The 21,443-nt window shown below is 54.1% G+C and overlaps 1 protein-coding gene across 4 annotated transcripts in view; it reads left to right on the top strand.

Annotated features, from left to right (window-relative positions):
* TNS1 (tensin 1) overlaps positions 1-21,443 on the top strand; it is a 186,514-nt gene that overhangs the window by 135,709 nt on the left and 29,362 nt on the right. For all 4 annotated transcript variants that reach the window (XM_012726524.1, XM_012726530.1, XM_012726516.1 and 1 more), the window contains 3 exons: positions 7,913-9,493; positions 19,982-20,178; positions 21,112-21,187. In XM_012726524.1, coding sequence (XP_012581978.1) covers positions 7,913-9,493; positions 19,982-20,178; positions 21,112-21,187 — 1,854 coding nt within the window. The remainder of the gene's footprint in view (positions 1-7,912; positions 9,494-19,981; positions 20,179-21,111; positions 21,188-21,443) is intronic.

Below are 21,443 nucleotides of genomic sequence, written 5' to 3' on the forward strand. Positions count from 1 at the left end.
ACTGGGTTGGAACTGGGTTGGGCTGGGCTGGAACTGGGTTGAGCTGGGCTGGAACTGGGTTGCACTGGGGCTGGACTGCTCTGGGGCTCGGGCCGGGCTGGGCTGGCCCTTCCCACTGTGCATGGAGGGCTTCGGAAGCCACTGTGATGTCATTCATGAACTGCATAGCTACAGGATGATAAGTGAAGCCCTGGGGACCCAGCTGGCTGAAATTACAGACAGAGTTTTATCCCACTGGCTTCCTACAAGCCAGAATGAGGTAGAGCAAACGGAGAGGGGGAGTGAGCGCTCCAGAGAGCCAGCCAGCAGCGGAGGGAGTGGTGTGTGTGCTGGCAGGCGGGGCACTCACTCCTCCCACCCCTGACAGTCCCAGTGAGCCTGAGGAGGACACAGGCAGCGCTGGGAGCTGCTGCCATGTAGGAATTATTTGAAACTCGAGGCACAAGGAGCAGAGATCAAATCAGAGCGGTTCTTTCCCCTCCCCTTTCTAACTTGCTGTTCGAAGGGTAAGTGTCTGCTGGGCATTTGTTTTGCTTGTGTGTGTCCTTGTGTGGCTCTCTGATGGTCCCGGGAGGAGTGGGGGGAGAAGTGGGGGGCTCTGTGCGTGGGGGCCGGGATCTGCTGTGGACCTGGGCCAGAGGAGGGCTCGCGGCTGCTCAGGCTCTGGCCCTCTGCTACCTTTGGAGGTGGATGCCGGGACCCTGGAACTTGCTCCGGGGACTTGTAAGAGCCTTGCTACAGTCTGCGGGGTTCCTCACCTTGGAAAAGGGGGCAGTGCACCTGGCTGCTGTTACTCTTTCGGGGTTCACATGGATGAGAAAAGGGCAAGCAGAGGGTATGTCCTGGGGGCAGCACAGCCCCTGAAACATCCTCTGGGGGACATTTATTGGAATGCCCCTCCCACCCCCGTTCTGTGCCCTGAGACTTGTGGCGGTGTTGACCATTGCTCCTGCTGACCTCGTGTGGGCTCCGACTCTTGGTGACCCCACCATGCTCCTGTCTGGAGGTCGTGGAGTGTCCAGGCGGGTGCTCTGGCCTGGCAGAGGACTTGGGCTGCTTGGGCCCGGGAGCTATTTCTACTGTCCCGAGTGTGCCTGCATTCTCTGGTGCCCGGATAGGCGAGGGCGGGGAGTGGGAGTGCCAGGCCCTGGTTATAGTGCTGGCGTGGGAGCTGGAGTCCAGGCTGGAGCCAGGAGGCTGGCCAGGCTAACTCACATTTGCCCCGCAGGCGCGGGCTGTCAGGACTGCCACTCACCCTCCAGGCTCCTTCCCTTGGGTCTGACAGTTTATGATCAAGTTGTCTGCCCCTACCCCTGCCTGGAGGAATGCAAGTAAGATGGTATCTGTGTAAAGTGCCAGGGTCCTTCCCCAGGAGGCCTGGGGACACGGTCCATCGTTGTCATCACTTGGCAGGAGCCCCAAGTATTATTGTATGTGAGGTTCTTGGTATGCAGCGAGAGTTGCAGTCTCCACCCCCCGCCCCCAGGCTCCTCCCGCCATCTTCACCTTGAAGTGCCATTAGGGGGAGAACATTGAACTTGGAGCCAGGGAGATGTGGCTGGGTGACCCTGGCCTGCTGAGCTTCCCGGGGCTGTAAACCGAGGGCCTGAATTGACTATTCCCAGAGGGCCTTCAGCTCAAAAAAGATCATGACGTTTTAAAAGCTCTCTTGGCTTGCTGACATCCCACATTTCCTGTCCCTCTGGGGTCTTAGTTCTGCTGCCTCTGAGGGTCCCTGGCAGGAGCAGCCAGTGGGAGGAGACTATTTTCTGTTTCAGTGTGAAGACTGACTTTGTCCATCCCCAGCTCACAGGCTGAAATTCAGGGGGCCCCCTTTGGAGCCGTGGTAGAATGGCTGAGGAAGGTGGCCAAGGGGTGGGACCCTTGTCACCCACCTCCCCTGGGCCCACAGAGGCAGGTTTGTGGGTTACACCGGTGAGGTCATTTGCACAGGGGTCAACACCTGTGCAAAGACTAACAGCAGCCCCAAGAAGAATCTAACTCATTCCATTTTGACAACTCAGTGGTTTCCTCTGAGGCTATTATGCAGGAAGAAAGACAGGTGTGTCTGTCGTGACTGGGCGCACTTGGGCCCCTTGCCTGTCAATGTGGCATCCGATTCTTCGGGGGCTCCTCAATCTTGCTGATTCTCATGCTCCTTGGAGCCTCTAAAGAAACCCATTCCCATTCAGAGATGTTCCAGAACTTCTGCAAGATGGAATAAACAAAGGGGTGTCTCAGCCCTGGCTGGCTATGGGATGGGGGACCAGGACTGTCACAGACTGGACCATAGGAGGTCTCGTCTGCCTTTGCCAAGGTCATGCTTGAGCCTCTGGCTGAGGGTCTCCACTGTCTCCCATACACTCTCCCCCAACCAGGTTGGAACTCACTGGGTTGCTCTGTTCTGGGCCTCTTCCTGGGCGTCTCCAGTTCAAAGATTTCCTTTCCTGTGTGTTTTCTTGTTTCTCTTGGATGGAGCTTGGCATTCCTCCCAGAAGTCCCAAGTGATAGAGAGGGATCCCCAAGAGCAGCACCCCACTTTTTTAAAAAATAATATAATAGTTCATTTTACATAATTATTTTTCCATCATTTTTCCATCTCAGTTGTAATCCCCATGGGCTTCCCATCGCCAAATCACCCATGTGCCATCACCATAGTCCAGTGCACTTCCCCCCGCCCCGCCCCTCCCCCTGCCCCCATTTTTGATCCCATTCCCCACTTCACACCCGTAAAATGTCTCTGGTATATAGTTGTTCATTATTATTATTATTTCCTTATCTGGTCCTTTATAGTCCTGCTATGAATGAAACCATCCAGTATTTTTCCTTTTCCCCCTGGCTTATTTCACTAAGCATGATCCCTTCCAGCTCCATCCATGTTGCTGCAAAAGATGTGTGTTTATCTTTTTTGATTGCTGAGTAATATTCCACAGTGTATATGTACCACATCTTTTTAATCCAGTCATCTACTTTTGGGCATGGGGGTTGATTCCATGTCTTTCCTATTGTAAATAAAGCAGCAGTAAACATGGGGAGCACCCCACTTTTAAATTTAAAGTTCATAGATGGAATTATGTGCAAAATTTGTACTCATACATTTTTAATTATTATTTTTTGACATTAGGTTAGGCTGATACCCAAAGGGAACGTTGGTCTAAATTCTCCAGTCAGGAGAATTTAGTGTGCCTGCATGTGTCAGGCCTAGCTCAAGGTACTTAGCTTTTGAATCTTATCACTCCACACACCTGCAAGTAAGCATCCAAATCTTCACCTGGCAGGCTTGGAGGCCAGGCTCTGTGTGGCTTAGTGGTTGATGAAGCTGCTGTGGCCATTAAGATGAGAACCATCCTTCTGAGTGGTGGGTGGGCCTCTGCAGGGATGGCAAGGGAGGGGAACTGCCCTTCTGCTCGCTCTCCAGAACCTGGTCCCACCCCTGTCCTCTGGCTCCCACGTGTTCTTCTTCACAGTGCTGGCCCCAGCTTGCCTTCCGCCATGATTGGTGGCTAAAGTGTTGTTATATCTGGAACTTGCTCTCCTGACGACCTCCTGGCCAAGCCTCAGTACTTGTCAAAGCTCACCTCCCTCCCAGATGCATGTGACCTGGGGCCCCTGCTAGTGGTTAAAGAGCTGAGATCCCCCAGTCTCCCCTGCACTGCCTTGTCCAGGGTGGGCACGGTGCCCTCTTTCTGCTGGCACTGCATCGATCTTCCATGTTGGTTGGTTCATCAATGCTCTGGGTAATGTATTTTAATGAATTGTTATTCTGCTGGATGTGGCCCCAAAGGACTTTTTATCATGGAGGGCCCGGTCCTGAAACCGTAATAAATCATCCGCTCTCTCACAGTCACAGCGGACTGTGACTGGACAGGGCAGGGTCTCTGCTCATGGAGTCCTTGACTTTCTTTGGGTTCACTCGACCACCCTTTCCTTTCTTTCGTGGTTGGAGCATCTGTCCTGACACCTAATGAGTGTCCTATTAGTAAGGAAGCAGGGTCCTTAATCTCAGAGCTGACCACCTGGGGCAGGGGTTCTCAGGACACTCAGCCCATGTGTGCACTTGAAGCCCTGGAATGCTGGTTCTCAACTCCACCCTGGAGCCAGAGGGGAGGGCTCTGGAGTCCACATTTTCACAATCCCCAGAGGAGATCTAATGAAAATTAGAAAACAGCTGTCCTAAGGGCATATCACCTTAGCTCCCCTGCTTATTTCTTTTGTTCTTTTTTAAATGTGTGGGATGGGAGCATCTTTCCTTTCCTGTACCTGGGGCCTGGAGGGTGCCACACACGCTCCTCAGTTTGTGGAGGCCTCATCCAGGTCAGCTGGGACTTTGCCCCCAGCTCTCCAAAAGCATGACTCGCACATCACATCTGGATTAGGCAGCCCCAGAATAAGGGCCCCTGGGTGCCATGAGGCTCAGCCTTGAGGGTGGAGTCTGGGTCTGGGAGCAGCTGCTTGGGAAGAGCAAGGAGCCATTTTCAGGCAAAGCAAGTGGGTCCTTGAATTGACGGTGGACTTCGCATTTCCCTAGAGGAATGGGCCCACGAGCTGGGACAACCTGGCCACCTGTGCTGCCTGGACCTGGTGTTTCTCCTGCAATTTATCCTCGTCCTCCTTCGTCACCTGTGCCAGCCAGGCGGTTCTTACTCTGTCCTCTGCTTCCTTGCACTGGGTGTCCAGTTCCCTACGTCTGACATGGTTTCACCTTCACTGGCAGCACTGGGGGAGCCAGTTGGGTAGGTTAGATGGGCCGCGTGGCTCTGGTGACCCTCAGCTTCAGAGCCTTAAAGCCATATGCCCTCATCCCTCCATGTCCTCTCTCCTTCCTTCTGCATCTCATTCCTCCTTGATCTGTCTGCCTCTCTCTTCTGAGCTTCCTGCCTTAATAGATTGAAACCGACATAGTGTTCCGGCTTCTTGTGGTCCTGGTAAATAGCTCTTAATGTGGCCGGGGTGGATGAGGAGACGGGGTGACGAGCATGTGTGTATTGGGCTGGAGGTGGGGGTGCTTACCTTCATCTCTGGTGGGAGGGGCAGGGACACCCACAGCTCATGCTAATGTTCTGGGCTTGCATAGGCTGGGGCAGGGATGTGGATAGACTGGGACAGGGGGCCTCAGTTTCCCCCTTGATACAAAAAACCCACAAGCAGTGAATGAGCAGCCTGCGGCGATGAGGAGATTGCTGCCTCCTTGGAGGGGAGCAATAGACTTCCATTTGCACTGTGCAAACAGGACTTAATTACACAATTTGCACTTCTTCAATCTTCTCCTTTAGCATGAGTGGGCTGGCGGATATTGTTCCTGTTGTTGCTGCAAACAGCAGCCCATGTGGGGGTCAGTTACTTGGCAGGATCCGATTAATATTGACATTTTGCAAATCGATGAAGAGTGGGGCCTGGCCAGAAGGGCTGACAGCAAGTAGTGGTAATCAAGTGTGGATCCTCTCTGTGTCTGTGGGGATGCTTTCTTAGAAGGTCTCTTGCCAAAGGCTGTGCTCTGTGAACACTGGGGAGAGGCTGGAGCAGGTCGGGAAGGATGCCCTCGGATTTGCACTGGGTGGTTCCCCCTGCCTTCGAAGTATAAGTGGGGGAGCCACTGTCCAGTTCCGCTCTTGGCTTATTTCCTCCATTTCCCAGACCATGTTCGCATGGACTTGGGGTAATGAGGGTGCAGGGGGTGAGGGGATCTCTGGCACCGGGGGGCACTCAGGCATGTCGTGGTGCAGAGCAGGGCCAGGACCCAGGGTTGGACCTGCTTCTTCCAAGGCCCGCAGCTTTCTGACGCACTTACAGGGGAAGCAGTCTTCAGACTCCCACTGACAGGTCCCAGGGGCCCATCCTCAAGGGAGTTGCCCCCAAAAGCAGAGTGGGTACTGTCTTCAGTACTTTCCTCCTCTAGAAGCAGCCTATTGGGGTCTCTTTTATTAGGGAGGCACATGACATGAGGGGCAACCTTTCATCTGACAGCTGGACCCCCTTGAGGGAGGAGGACAGGCAGCCATGCCTCGCTGCCCTCTAGAAACCTGTGGAGTCTACACACAGGGGCCAGCTGCTGGAGATGCAGACCTGGCTTGGCCAGCATCCCCGTCCAGTTTGTGACCCTAACACTTGGGGCTGTGGGCAAGGTCCCAGAGCCTTAGGGAAAGCTGAAGGCAGACAGATGGTACTGGACAGTGGTGCAAATGGCCAGAGCACCCAGCACCCAGCACCCAGGGTCATGTGGGCACGGCCGGGCCTCTGCGAGCACTCGGTTACGTCACTCGCTTGGCCCGTGGTTTTTGTGTGCGTTGATCAGGATGTTCCTCTTTTGTGGCTGTCTGATCACTTGTTTTTGGCCGTGGGCTTCTGTATGGATGTTTATTTTTAGAGGCTGCTGCCACTTTTGGCCCCAGGGCTGATCCTTTTGGGCTTGGTAAGAGCCTGTGTTTTCTGAAATGTTTGTAGCTCTAAATTTTAAGTATTTGTTTGGGGTCGTGCTGTCTTTTATGGGTTGATTTCATGGTGTGTATGAATATGTGTGTGTGTGTGTGTTGGAGGAGTGCATAGAAATAATAAAATTTGTGTAGAATGTGGAATAAACTTTGTGTAGAGTGTAATAAACATTGCCTCGTCTTTAAAGTTCGCATTCAGCCCTAATTTTAAATTAGCTTTGATTTTAACTTAGTTTTAATTAAATGCATGCTGATTTAAACCTGGGCTTCCCCAGCTACGATGCACCTACAGATAACCGATCTTAGTTCCCAAACCTCAGCTTCTCGAGCGTCTTTACAACAGGCATCATGCTCCCCGAGACCGGGGTAGAATCATGTGCGTGAACTGCCCACTGTGTGTTTGGCGCGTAGTAGGTATTCGCTGGCACTTATTAGCTACTATAACTGACATTTGCATGTTTATTTCCATACCCCTGCTTCTGACGGAGCCACCCATCTGGCGTGCTCGGCAGGCACGCGTGTGGGTGTTGGATTTGGGTGAATGCTGGTTGGTGTGTGTGTGTCTGGATGTCTTTGTGTCTGGTTTTCTGTGTGTGAGTGTGAGTGTGACTGTGTCTGGGCTGGAATCTGTGCAGGGTTGGGGGGGGCTTTCTTTTCTTGCCAACTGGGGGTCTGCTTTGGAGTGCAGTGGTCGTGTGTGCGTGCGTGCGTGTGTGTGTGTGTGTGTGTGTGTGTGTTTCTGCGACTTGGGGCTGTAGCCAGCCTCTGACTGTACAGGGTGTGAAATCACTGAGTTCCTCAGGGTGGGGGGAGTTCTTCATTCTTGAGTCAGCTCTTTGGCCTCCAGCCACCCAGTGCTCACTTTTTCCTTTCAGCGAAAGTACCGCTCATGGGGTCCCCAGAGCAGCCTGTAGACAAAGTGACACAGGGATGCCTCTCCCTGATTAAAAAATAAATTTACTTTTTAAAAATTGAATTACAACTTGACTGAAGATAGTGCCTGATCTTAAGTATCTAGGATGATTTCTGTGTGTGCAAATGCTTACGCTGTCTCGCACCCAGATGATAATTCTGCCTTTGTATTCTGGATCCCTGAGATGCTACCCCCTCTCCAGGTTCCTGGACCCCCCTTTTAGAGCCCCCACGGGCCCCAGCATTCAGAAGGAAAGCCTATCCCCTTTGACAAGGGATTTCATCCTGTCCCAGCCAGTCCAGGTCCTTAGGAGCCAGTGAAATGCCAGCACCAGGCTCCCCCTGGCCCCAATCTTAGGCTTCACTGAACCTGGATATCGGAAGGCTCTGAAAGCCCACCGAGTGGGTCGTCTGTTCTTTCTCCTTTAGCTCCTTAGCTCTGTCTCGGGTGGGGAGAGGGGTTTTAAGTGCCAGGGACTGGCCCTCCACTCCTGTCCTTGCAGAGAAAGGTGTCCCTGCCTGCCACTGACGTCTGCTGTCTGCTGTCTCCCTTCTGCCTTTGTCTCTCGCAGAGGTGGTGGGACACACCCAGGGGCCGCTGGACGGGAGCCTGTACGCCAAGGTGAAGAAGAAGGACGGCCTGCAGGGCAGCGCCGGGGCGGTGGATGTGGCGCGGCCCACCCTGTCGGCCACCCCCAACCACGTGGAGCACACGCTCTCTGTGAGCAGCGACTCGGGCAACTCCACAGCCTCTACCAAGACAGACAAGACGGATGAGACCGCCCCCGGCCCCGCCAGTGCCGCGGCTGCCCTGAGTCCCGAGGAGAAGCGGGAGCTGGACCGCCTGCTCAGTGGCTTCGGCTTAGACCGAGAGAAGCAAGGCCACATGTACCACGCCCAGCATCTCCGGTCCCGCCCGGCGGGGGGCCCCACTGCGCCGCCCGCTGGCCGCCAGGTGGTCCCAGCCCAGGTTCACGTCAACGGCGGGGCCTTGGCATCTGAGCGCGAGACAGACATCCTGGACGATGAGCTGCCCAACCAGGATGGGCACAGCATGGGCAGCATGGGAACCCTGTCCTCCCTGGATGGCGTCACCAACATCAGTGAAGGGGGCTACCCAGAGGCCCTGACCCCACTGACCAATGGACTGGACAAGTCCTACCCTGCGGAACCTATGGTCAACGGCGGGGGCTATCCCTACGAGTCTGCCAGCCGGGTGGTGCCCACCCATGCCGGCCACTCGGCCCCCATGCGGCCCTCGTACTCTGCACAGGACGGTTTAGCAGGCTACCAGAGAGAGGGCCCCCACCCAGCCTGGCCACAGCCAGTGAACACCTCCCACTACGGCCATGACCCCAGCAGTATGTTCCGTTCTCAGTCCTTTCCGGACACGGAACCCCAGCTCCCCGCAGCTCCAGCTCGTGGGGGGAGCAGTCGAGAGGCTGTGCAGAGGGGCCTGAATTCCTGGCAGCAGCAGCAGCAGCAGCAGCAGCAGCAGCAGCAGCAGCAGCAGCAGCAGCAGCCTCGCCCTCCTCCTCGCCAGCAGGAAAGAGCTCATTTGGAGAGTCTTGGGCCCAGCAGGCGTAGCCCCCAGCCACTGGCACAGACCCCCATCCCTGGCCTCCCAGAGTTCCCGAGGGCAGCCTCCCAGAAGGAGATCGAGCAGTCCATCGAAACGCTCAACATGCTCATGCTGGACCTGGAACCGGCCTCCGCGGCTGCCCCCCTGCACAAGTCACAGAGCCTCCCAGGGGCCTGGCCAGGGGCTTCACCCCTCTCCTCACACCCCCTCTCTGGCTCCTCCCATCCACTGACCCAGTCCAGATCTGGCTACATCCCCAGTGGGCATTCCTTGGGAAGCCCAGAGCCGGCCCCACGGGCCTCCCTGGAGTCTGTCGCTCTTGGCAGATCTTACTCACCTTATGATTATCAGCCCAACCAGAGCTTCTGTCCAAAGAGCCCAGCCGCCTCCTCCTCTTCTGCCTTCCTGCCAAAGACCCACAGTCCTCCAGGGCCCCAGCAGCCCCCAGCCTCTCTCCCTGGCCTCACCACTCAGCAGCAGCTCTCACCAAAGGAGGTGACTTCAGACCCCTCCCGGACTCCAGAAGAGGAACCATTGAACCTGGAGGGGCTGGTGGCCCACCGGGTGGCAGGTGAGAGTCTCTGGGGCCATCAGTGTTGGACATTCCCTTCTTCCCCATCATCCCTTCCCTGTTGGGTCCTGCCTGGTCTTGCAGGGGGTGGGGTGGGGTCAAGTCACAGTTCTCATGCTTTGGCAGACACCGCTCTGGCCTGGGGAAGAGACTGCCAGGGGCCCACTGGCTTCCCTACCTCCTGCACTTATGTCTGTTAAGTTCCAAGAAAGGCTTTGAGATTCAAAGATTAATGTCTTTCAGATCCAGCCTTAAAATTAGGCTTTTGGTCTGGTGAGGGGTTAGGTACATAGACAAATTAATTTGTGGTGCCAAAGTCCCAGAGCCTGGAGAAAGAAAGAATAGGACTTGATTTCTACCTAGCGCTCTCAGGGAAAGCTTCATGGAGGTGTGACTTTGGGGATGGTATACAGATTTCTCAGGACAGAGAGGAGGCCCTGTCTGCATCTGCCTGCAGTACTGTCTCTCCTTAGATTTCAGTTTCTTGGGAAAGGTGTGGTGAGGTGGGAAGGAAGCCTCTGTAGCCTCCCCGGAGACACAGCAAAGTCTGAGTCTGAGTGGGTGCCTAAAGCCTCTGTTCAACCTGGTGGGTCCTGTTAGGATATTTCTGTTTGGGGAGGATATCTAGACCCTCTTTTTTTTCTTTTTTTCTTTCTTTCTTTTTTTTTTTTTTTTTGTTCAGCCATTCTGTTAGTTCTTGCTTTAGGACAGCTTGTCTGGGAGGCTGACCCTGAGAAATGACGTTCCATTTCCCAACAGCTCAAGGGGTCTTCTTTCTGTGGAGAGGGAAGAGTGGGGGCAATTCGAAGAACTTACTGGAGAGATAAATGCAAGAAATGGTAGCATCCACACTGAGGGGTAAAAGGGCTCCCTTCCTCCTCACTGTACTATTCCTGGAGAGCAACCCGGGCAGAAAATGCTGGGGTAGGCTTTGTTGTGGAGGTGAAGCCCAGGCGGGGGCCATCCAGAGACTGGGGCTGGGGTGGGGTGGGGCCTTTGTGCCAAGCCCCTCAGCTGACAGGATAGTGGGAGCTCAGGGAGGAGAAGATGAGCTTGGGCAGCTGACTCTGCCCTTTCCCTAAATTTAGGGGAAGCTGAGTCACCATGCCAGCTGCAGGGAAGGAGGGAGACACCCTCCCTGGGGATGGAAGTGGGGTTTGTGAAAGTAGCCAGAGGCAGCCAGCTGGCCACTGGGCTAGGTCCAGGACTAGGGTGTGGGTCCTGGATGCCCAGATCCTATACTTCAGAGTAGAACACAGCTTAACTCTGCGTAACTTGAAGTCGGCCCTAATGGAAGTATTCACACCACGGGATTGGCTCCACCTCCTCTGAAGAGCTGATCTAACAGCCCAGTTTTGGCCTAAAAGTCAAAACACAGATGAGTAGTTCTGTAACCCCCAGCTTTATGGAGTGGACCAGCTGGGACGCTATCTTCTACTTCCACCCACACCTGGGCCTCTGAGATAGCGATCCTTCAGCTTCTTTGTCTGCACACACCCATTTTCTCTTGGTTTTGTTGAAGAACAGGAATGTGGACCTCTCAATATTTGATAGAGTTGTACAGTAGCCTGGGGAATAGTATACTGTAGTTGAATGAGGAGCAGGATTTTAGGGGATTTTCTCTGGGGGAGCAGAATGAGCTTCTTCCCCTATCCGAGTCCCACTGTATCTCGCTCCAGGAGCTTGCTGAAGAAAAAGCCATCCCTGAACAGTCCACCTTGTAGCAGATCTATCCAGTCTTTTATTTCCTGTAGCTTTTGAAATCTTGACTGTCAACCCCCATACCCTATAGCTGTTCAAGCTTTGACTGCCAAAAGTCAAGGGAAGGGAGGGGTATTGTTGGCATTGTATCTTGATACCCAAGTCTTGCTGTTTTTTCCCAGCAGTTGTGAATGATTCATCAGGAGAAAGGCTGAGATACAGATGGGACAGTTATATCTGGCTCATAGTGTTCTATCGGGGCCTTCCCCTATTACGAATAGTATTTTTTATGTCAGTAGGTCCTGCCTATACAGTTTCCTTGGGAGCCCTGTAAGGTTTATGTAGACAAAGGCACTCAGGAAAGATCCATATGTAGAATGGTTTGGGAGCAAGGGAGGATGGATTTCAGTACCACCTATTTTTGAATATTCTACATTCTTGCGCAATAAGCTTCAACACGATGAACCCAAGTGCAGATCTGACACAGAGCTCCATCCATGCCCAGAGAACCTCTTCACTGCCATAAACTTGATCTGGTTTCTCTTAGCTTCTCTCCCTCAGGTGTGCCTTTTCCTCCTGTTTGTCCCCACAACTAAATACTGTGTCCCTGGTCATTACACTTTGATCCAAGCACTCTTTATATCTTATTTATGGCAGCTTAGATTGCAGAGAACGTGGGGATGCTTTTCCAAACCTGATAAAGGGTGGGTACAGAAATGTGTAGCACACCTCACACTTTCCAATGAATCATTAGAGGCATTCCCATTACACCAGGGAAAAATAAGGATGTCCGCTATCACCACCATCATTTAACTTTGTATTAGATGTCCTAGCCAGTGCAATAAGACAAGAAAAGAAATAAGAGTCAGAGTTGGTTGAGCCCAATCAAGTTATCTTGTGATCTTGATTCTGTGACTCGATTGATCTTGGGTAACTCTAGAGGTAGAAATTTCAGTGCCTGTTGGAAATCAGATGTGGATCTTATTCTTAAGTTCTAGAGTAAGGGGAAAGTGAACTGGAACTTTAAAATGAAGTCATTTATAGTAAGAGATATGAAGAGGGATTGAAGTAGAAAGGAGAGAGAATTATCAACTGAAGAGGTTGGGAAGAGAAGTTGGATAGGATTTTCAAAGAGGGTGGGGTTATTAGAGAGAGGATTCATAGTGAAGACAAGAAAGCATAGGAAATGCTTGAAGTACAAGTTAGATCAAAAGTATATATGCTACATGTAAGAGTTAAGAAAGGTAGTGTGAGGTCTGCCTCTGTTTGGTCTTAAATACCAGACTAAGGATCTTGAATTTACCTAATGGCAATGTGATAAAGCACTGATGTGTTTTAATCAGGGGAGCATGCCAGCATCAGAGGTACATTTGAGGAAGATGTCTCTGGTAGGAATGGACATGCAAGATGCAAAGTGGGAGAGAGACCTGGTGCTGGAAGATACAGGAACTTATTAGATAGCCTAGGTGAGGGGAGTTCGAATTAGGGTACTGACCTTGGAAATGATAAAAGAATAGATGGATTTAAAGGATGTTGTGGGGAGTAGAATATATTTACAAGCTAGTTGTATATAGTGGATGAGAGAGGGAGAGGAAGACATCAAAGATGATTCTGAAACATCAGTTGATAAAAACAGAATGATTATTCATTAACTAGCTAGGAGTTAGGAGGAACATATTTGGAGTGACGTCTGGACTTCAGTGTGGAGTTTGAGGTGACGGGGGCGAGGGAGGGGCAGTTCCAGGTTGATATGTACAGAAGGCAGTTGAAGAGTTGTATGGAAGAGTGAAAGAACTGTAGATTTTGGGGTCATCTCACAAAGATGAAAGCTTTGGGCATGGATGGAGCTCTTTGTCAGAGGATATGTAGTGAAAAGGACTTAGGATGGAATAACTATGAAGGGGATCTGGGCACCTAGAGAGCAGAGTGAATGTTTAGGGCAGCAAGAGGGTCTGGGATAATGGGTCATCACAGAAGTCAAGATAGGAAGTGCTTTCCAGAAAGGAGAGAGGAAGCAGTGTTGTGACAAGATCATGAGGAGGAGGTTGAGAAAAATTCACTGGGACTTGCCAGTTAGGTGGTCCCAGTGATTTTCAGTAGCATGGTTGTGACAGACCAGACTGGGAGAGGTTGGGGGTGCAGATAGCATATCACCTACTCTTTTGAGTAGTTTTGTAATAAAAAAGGAAGAGGAAGTAGCTAAAGAAGGTAGCAAGATATTGAGAACCTTTTTTGTAAATAAAGGTGTTGAGAATTTTTTAAATGTAAGAACCACGAGAGTATCTTTCAAAGAGAAAGAAAGGAAAGAGTTTGAATATGAAATGAAGAGAGAAGAAAGCAAGCAAGAAAGAAATGGATAGAATAAGATCTCTAATGAGGTAAAGTGAGATGGTCTTTGGAACTTGGGTGGATACTTGATGGTCTACCAGGAGGTGAGTTATCTTTTCATGATATTAAAATAAAGGATGGACACAGATACAGGAGATACTGGTAGCAAGCTTTGGGAGCTTAAATGATCAACTCAGCTTTTACATTTCATCAAGGACAGAGATGAAGTCAAGACCCAGTCAGTCTTTCATTTACCATGTGCAATTAATCAGTGCTACAAGCTAGGCCAGGCTCTAAAGAAAAGGTGACAAAAGCAATTGAAATCCTAGTCTTGGTGGAGATGGACAATTAGCTAATCTATGTATAATATATCAGATGGCCATACGTGCCATAGAGATAAATGAGGCAGCAAAGGGATATGAGGGGAGCAGGGGTGCGCTTTATATAGGATGATTGAAGAAGGCTTCATCTGGTGGCTGCCAGGTGGAGTAGGAAGTGCAAAGGGCCTGAGGTGGCAGTGTGTCCGACAAGGGGAATGTATGGGACATGAAGTCACAGAGGAGAGGGGCCAGCTTCCAGTGGGTGTTGTAGGTGATTGCACGAACTTTGGCTTTTACCCTGCATAGTGTGAGAAGCCTTAGAAAGGGCTTGGGTAGGAGAGTGACATCATCTGACTTGTTCTAAAGGAAGCAGTGTGGTGAGGACAGAAGCAGAGAGATCAGCGAGGAGGCTGCTTCTATTGATTAGGGTGGTAGCTGTTGACGAGGAGAAGTGCTGGGATTGTAGAGGTGTCAGGGCCTTCGAGATTTACAGACGCACTCAACATGGGATGTGAGCATGAGAAAAGGGCAACTCTCAGGTTTTGGACTTGAGCTACTCAAGGGTGGAGTTGTTGCTCTTTCCTGAACTGGCTGGGTGTGTGGGAAGAACCAGCTTGGACGGAATATCAGAAGTGCGATTTTGTCCACGCAGGATTTGAGATGCTCACCAACCATCGGGATGGTTGGATGTACGAGTCAGAAGTTCCAGGAGTGGTTGCCAGGACGCAGATGCACGGTTAGCGTGGCCCTGGCGGTCCCTGTAAGGGGTCAGCACAGACAGAGAAGAGACCCGGGAGCCTCAAATTTGGAGGCTATAGACACTGGAGGGGGTACAGCCAGGAAACTGGAACAGAGTAGAGGGAAGCTAAAGGGGAGTGCTGGAAGCCAGGATGGGAGGTGCTGGCCCCTCTGGGGTGAGCAGTCAACAAGGGTGAATAGTAGGATAGCAGCGGCTTCCTGTGTGGGTGCTGGCAGGCTCATGGGAAGGCCTTTGGTGGTGCCCAGCAGCTTTGGGAAGGAGAAGAAAGGCTTAGGAGCACCCTGGGAAGAGTGCAAAGGCAGGTGCTAGGGAGTGTGACCCTTAGCCCCAGGCTGGAGGGTCCTGGCTGGATCCAGGAAGAGGCAAGGGGGTCCGCGAGAGAGGCCCGTGATAGGCCAGCTGATGAGCGGGACTCCTGGCCCCAGGCTGGCACCTTCTTGCTCCACTGTGGAGGTAGAAAAGAGTGTCCTGCCAGGCAGCAGGAGGTCCCGCTGCCCTCGGACCTCCTGGATCTTTCTCTCCTTCCCCTCCCCATCTCCAGCCGTGGCTGGTCCTGAATGCAGAACACCAACTAATTTTGATTTTCTCTCTGTTTTTGTTGTTTTGTCTTGTTTAATGCCTGGTCCCTTGGCTTCTCTTGTGCCCCCTGCCCCTCCGCCCCTGCACCTTGGGTGTGGTGCCTTCCCTGCCTGGTGTCCTGCCCTCGCCCACCTCCCCTGCCTGCTTGCCTTCCTCCCTGCTGGCTCCCCTGGGGTGGGGGCGGCAGCGTACAATGCCAGGCTGCAGGAAATGAGGCAAAGAGTCAGCTTCTGGCGGCCTCCTCTCCACCGGCTCCAATCTAACTCCCTCTCCGTGTGCACCATGCCGCACGGTTGGTTCCCCCCCCCCCTTGCCCCCACGCAGCCCCTCAGGCTTCATTTTAGCTCCCAGTGTCCCTTCCCTCTTCCTTCACGCGCTGCTCCTTCCAGACTTTGCCCATCCGCCTCCCTTCCCTCTTCTTCCTCCCCTTTTGCAGCTCATTCTGCCTCTGCCTTGTTCTCTTGCCTCTCCTCCTTTTCTCATTTCCCTGCGTCCCTCTTCTTGGCCACTTCTCCCTCCTCGCTGTCTTCACACCCTCTCCCTCCTTCTGCATGAGTAAACTCCCCCTCAGTGCATGGACACAGGCCGATGCTTCTAGCCTGGGCCATAACGGGGGGTGGGGGGCAGGTGGGTGCTGGGACAGGTCTGGCGTGACTAGACTAACCTTCAGACATCCTGTGGACACTTGGCCCTTTGCAACGAGGATGCTCAGTGGGGGCCTGGGACAGCCCAGCTCCCTGGTCAGAGCAGCCTGGGTGCAGGTCCAGGGCCTCTACAGGGGCCAGACTGTGCTTTCATGGGCCCCTGGGCAGAAGACAGAGCGGTGCCCCAGCACCTGCTGCTCTGTCCACTCTGGAGTATGGCACACTGGGAGACAGAGCAGGCCTCTGTCGGCATTCCGAGTCTTTGATCCTGGGATCTAGGCCAAGGGTCAGAAGGCCTGGGGCTGGTGCTGGCTCTGCCCACCTCCGTGACAAGACTCATAATACTCAGCTTAGTTTCCCAGTCTGAAAAATGGAGAGGCCGGACCCTGCCTTCAATATTTGGTGGCTTGGCATGCCCCAGCAGGGTGGACCCTCTGTCACTGAGGCTCACGAGGCTGTGATGGAGGATGGTGTTGTCCACTCATGTCTACCAGGGGGGCCTTAGGCTCTTTCCCTGGGGAGGGAATCGCCTCTTGTGCCCAGCCCCTCTGGGGAGGCCCTGCACAGGAAGACTTGTCTCAGGCTTGCCCCACGTAGTCTTGAACTACTCGGGAACAGGCCTAGGGGTGACAGGAGCTGTTGACTCCCAGGGCTGTATCTGGCCCTCCTGGTCCATGAATAATGGGGTGACGGCTCTAGCAGAACACCCCCCTCCACCTCCACTCTCCTCCCTCTATCTTTTCCTGGGTCCAGTGGTGGGGAGCGCTATGTTCGGCAGGCCTGGGGGGGTGGGGGGGTTGGGCGGCTCTGGGTGCTGGGCCTGTCCCTGAGGGGAGCTGGCATGGCTTGTCCTAGGGCTGCTAGTGTGATTGCCGTGTGGCTTTCTGGTGTCCTGGCCCAGCAGGTGGCCTCCCGGACCCCCTCGCTTCTGGAGCCTCAGGCATGCTGTTGGACACCCAGCCCGGCCATGTGGAGCTGAGGAATCCAGTCTTTTGGAAATCGGAAGGCTGGAAAGAAGAGCTGGGTCTGTGGGGGTGGAAGTGGCTAGTCTGGGGGTGTAGGGGAGCCATGTGATGAAACTGGACACCAAGACAACTGTCCTTGAGCCCCAGGGCCTTTGGACAGCCATGCTGTGACGAAGCGTATGTGTTGATGTGTGTTGGGGCTACAGCTGTGTGTGAGTGAGAGAGAGAAGTGGGGGGAACAGGATTCATTGCTTATCGGGGAGCTTTAGAGCGGCTGTTCCCCCAAGCACAGTGCCATCCTGGGAGTGGGGTGTGCCGGCTCCTGCCCCGAAGGTCTGGTGGCCGAGTGGAGCCCTGGCTGAGGGGACTGCCCTTCTCTGGTGGGGAAGCTCAGGGCCCCGAATGTTGTGTGTTATTCATCTTAAAGGTCACTTTCTTGCCATAACGGCCTCCTCCCTCGCCTTGTTCTCTGGGCCTGGAAGCCTGCACTTACCAGCTTGGCTGGACGTACTTCCAGAGTCCCTCGGCTGCCCCCTCCTTGAGCTTCCTCCCGCGAGAATAGGGGTGACTGTAGGGGTTTGGGGGCAACTCTGAACCACCCTTCCTGTTGGGTTAAGACTGTGTGTGTGCACACACTTAGGGAGCAAGCACTCAGACACAGTGCCCCCGAGAAAGTAGGGGCCTGAGAAAGCCCCAGGGTTGAGGGTGGAGAAGGGGAGGTGGACAGTGGGGGAAGGGAGGAGCAGGCCTATTTTTACTGTGGGCCCATCTCTGGGAGGGGTTTCTCTCTCTGACACTATCAACTTGTGTCCAGACTTCCCAGCTTGGCCCATGAACAATGGGGCTCTCTTCTCTCCCCTCTGCTTTGCCCCGACTCCCCGCCCATAGAAAGACCAGAGCAAGAACATGGCTCTCCAGGCGCTGCAGGGCAGATTTAGGCCTGCCAAGGGGAACAACAGTGAGACACTGTTCAAAGAATGTGACAGGCCCTGGCTGGCCATTGGTGTCATGGGGTGCTCTCAGGGGGCGCTGTCCCCGCGGAGTGGAATGTGGGGTCCACTCTGCTCTGCAGTGCCCTAGGTCTTTGGCGGTCACTCTGCCCCCTGCCCTGGGCCAGAGTATTCGCCCACATGGTGGTGCTGGAGGGGACGCGGGAGAGCTCAGAGGTCTGACCTCCGGGTGCTGGGGTCTCTGCTTTGGGGTGTCCCTCTAGCATCCAGTCTTTGCTCCAGCACCTGAACACGGAGGGTGTTCTCTGCCCTCTGGGAGACTCAGTTCTTTGAATTGAAACTCTCACTTTTCAAAAGCGCATGTCAGATCCCCAAATGGGGAAAGCGGCCCCCGTGCAAGGGCACAAGAATCTGCCAGGAAGGGTGGGCGAGCCGGCACTGAGGCCGGGCCTAATGCGTTTCTTTTAACCTTGGAGCTGAACTCAGTTCCAAACCCCAAGAGCCTTTCCTGAATGGGCCTCCTTTGTCACAATTATTATTAAAAAATCAATGGCTGTGTCCGTCTCTCCAGTGTCTGCCAGGAATGAAACTCTTGGTAGCTCAGGACCCAGAACGTCTGGGGGCAGGGCGCACCATGGTGGGACATTGCGGCCTGGGGCGGGGGCTCCCACAGGTGTGAATTGGGGTGCGGGCCTCTGGTCTAAGACTGGGAACCCAGCATTACTATGGGGGCCCAGTGTTGGCCCACCCCTCCCAGATACGATATTTCAGGGCTGAGCCCCAGCTTCCGTGGGGGGGCTGGGTGGGGGGCGTTCCTGGTGGCAGCCTCTGGTTAGAACTCTGTGACCTACTCTGTTCTGTTTGGAAAATAAGGACCCTTCAAAATAAGGACCCTGAAGCGACCCTTCCTCGCTTCAGTAAAGCAGTCTGTGGTCCTGCTCACTGTCCCATCCCGGCTTGGTTGACATGGCAAAGCAGGCCGCCTGCGAATAATAATTAGCTCGTGGAGACTGGGTTCGTCCCCACCAGCTAATTATGAGTGCGTGAGTGTGAGTGTGTGTGTCCAGCCCTGACTCGGCAGCTGCCAGCCCGCTGTTCACAAGCAAGAAGGCTTCCGGCATCTGCTTTTCATGGCCACCTCAGCGGCTGAGCCAGGCGGTCGCTGGGGGCCCCCAGAGGGTGCAGAGCTCACCATGGAGGGTACACGATGAGTCACTCTCAATGAAGGTGCTTCTGAGCGGCTCTGGCACATTCCCGGGGCCCAGTGTGTGTGCGTGCATGCCCGTGTGTGATGGGAGGGGTCCCCACATGTGCCGTAGTGAGGCTGGTGGCCCTTCCTCACCCTGCCTGCCCTCGGGTGGTGGTGAAGACGGTGAGTTTCTCCTCCCCCAGCTGGAGTCAAGTGGCCCAGCCCCAGCTGGGTCTTGGCCTCGGGAACGGGGGGATGTTTTCTAGGATTCTGGAGCCAGCTCAGTGAGGCAATGCGTTCTGTGCCCCAGCCCAGCTGTGGGAAGAGGGAGTGGGAAGGAAGGAGGGCGAGGTTAGCAGCGTCCTCAGCCTGTGGAATGGAAGGGAAGGACAGAAAAGCAGATGGAACCCATGACTGTTCTGCTGGGAGTGGGCTGGGTGGGGCTCTGGGCCATGTTGGAGGCGAGAAAATGTTAAGAGAAAGTTAAGAGGTTATTAAGAGGGACATTGGTAAGAGGCTTGGGAGGTCCCCTGGATAGGCACTGGGGCACCCCAAAGAAGAGCAACTGTATTTTAGGGGTCAGCTGGGGTTGGGGAGTTCTGAACAAGACGTAGTCATTTCTTTGTTTCTGCTTGGGAGAGCCACTTGCAAGATGATGCAGTGTGTGCTCTTTCCAGAGTTCTACTCCAAGGGCTGATGTTGCTTGTTGGTTGATGTTGTCGCCTTGGAGACCGTCTCTCCTCCCTCTACCTTCCCTCATTTGACTGGAAGCGCTGGCCCTCTGCCTCCAGGGCTTGGAAGGACTTGACATCTGTTTCTTGTATCAGTCCTTTGTGCTCTGGCCCCCAACTCTGTGCTGAGTAGACCGGACGCCAGCCCCCCCACAAGCAGCTCCACCCGGCAGAAGAGCCTGGAGTATAGGCAGAGAGCGACCCAGTGGGAGGTGTCGTGGGGAGACAGGCCCAGCTCCAGGGTGGCCCCTGGGCTGAGATGCGCCCCCTTCTCTGGGGCACTTATGCTCATGGTCCTCTTTGCCCGGCCCTTCCTCCCAGGGGTGCAGGCTCGTGAGAAGCAGCCTGCAGAGCCCACAGCCTCTCTCCGGAAGCGGGCAGCCAGCGATGGACAGTATGAGAACCAGTCTCCAGAGCCCAGCTCCCCCCGGAGCCCCGGGATGCGCTCCCCTGTCCAGTGTGTCTCCCCAGAGCTGGCTCTCACCATTGCTCTCAATCCCGGAGGGCGACCCAAAGAGGTGAGCGAGAGTCCGTGGGGGCTGCACTGGGGCTCGGAGGGTCTGGAGCCCGCCTGAAGTCTCCGGAAACCCGATGGTCACCCGGTGACCCTAACGGGCAGTAGCCTCAGTAATTTTCCCTTGCAGTGTCTTCTGCTTCCATCTCTTCTCTGGTGGGTGGAGTCTGGAGCCCATTTCCTTCTTTAAATAGCTTGTATGCACCCACTTCTTACATTAAGGCCACGTTCCTCCTTGACCGGCTCTTAGAGAGCCCATTAGAGAGACAGGGACCCTGGGTAAGTCTTAGGTGCCCATATTCGCTAAACGACAGACTGATCATGTAGAACAGCAAAAGTGTTTTTGGGCTTTTCTTTGGGACATTAATTTCAATGCCCAAACGTTTGCCCAAATACAAACATATCCACGGTTAGACGTAGTAGGTAGGTCTTACTGTAAGCATAACTGTCACCAGGAGGTTTGCTCCAGATGTTAGCCTCTAGAGGTCCCAGAGTATTGGCTCTGGGGTGGGACCCAAGGGCCTACCTCGTGAACACACACACTGCAAAATTCCGAGGCCAGTGGCCCTGTCCAACAAAATGCGGGCTAGCGAGGCCCTCCGGGTGGCAGTGGTTTTTGGACAGCTTTTCTCTCCTGCCTCTGGCAGGACCTGAGTCCTCCAGCCCCAGCCCGTTCTCACTGGCCCGGAAGTGTTTGCAGGCAGGTGTGTCTGAGTCCAACCTTGCCTGCACTCTCAGCTTGCTGCAAGCAGCCTTTCCCTGCTCTCTCAGCTCCCAAGAGTTGTTGGGACCCTGAACTGCCAGGTCTGTGTTACCAGAAATGGGGTGAATGGCCAGGCTAGTGAGGGGCTGTATGGGCTGTCTGCTGGGAACCCCACTTTGCAGGTCACGGTCACCAGTGAGTCTCTCCCTTTTCCTTCCGGCTTTTCTCCTACAGCCCCATCTGCACAGCTACAAGGAGGCCTTTGACGAGATGGAGGGGACCTCCCCGACCAGCCCGCCGCCCACAGGGGGTGAGCCTGCCTTCCTGGACCCCTTAAGCCCTTTCTCAACCGCAGCCTGAGTGAGCACCCCAGGATGGGGGCAGGCAATCTGCCTCTTCTTATCCTTATGGCCCCTCTCCTCTCCCTGGGCTTCTCCTCTTTTCTGCTGTCCACATGTTCACACCGAAGGATGCAGAATCCACCCCATGGGGTGTGGTCCCTGGCCTCCCATAGTGAGGAGTTCATGAGGTGTGGGCCCCTGGCCTCCCATAGTGAGGAGTTCATG

The sequence above is a fragment of the Condylura cristata genome, unplaced genomic scaffold, assembly GCF_000260355.1.
Source record: "Condylura cristata isolate star-nosed mole 26May11 unplaced genomic scaffold, ConCri1.0 scaffold00002, whole genome shotgun sequence".
Taxonomy (NCBI): Eukaryota; Metazoa; Chordata; class Mammalia; order Eulipotyphla; family Talpidae; genus Condylura; species Condylura cristata.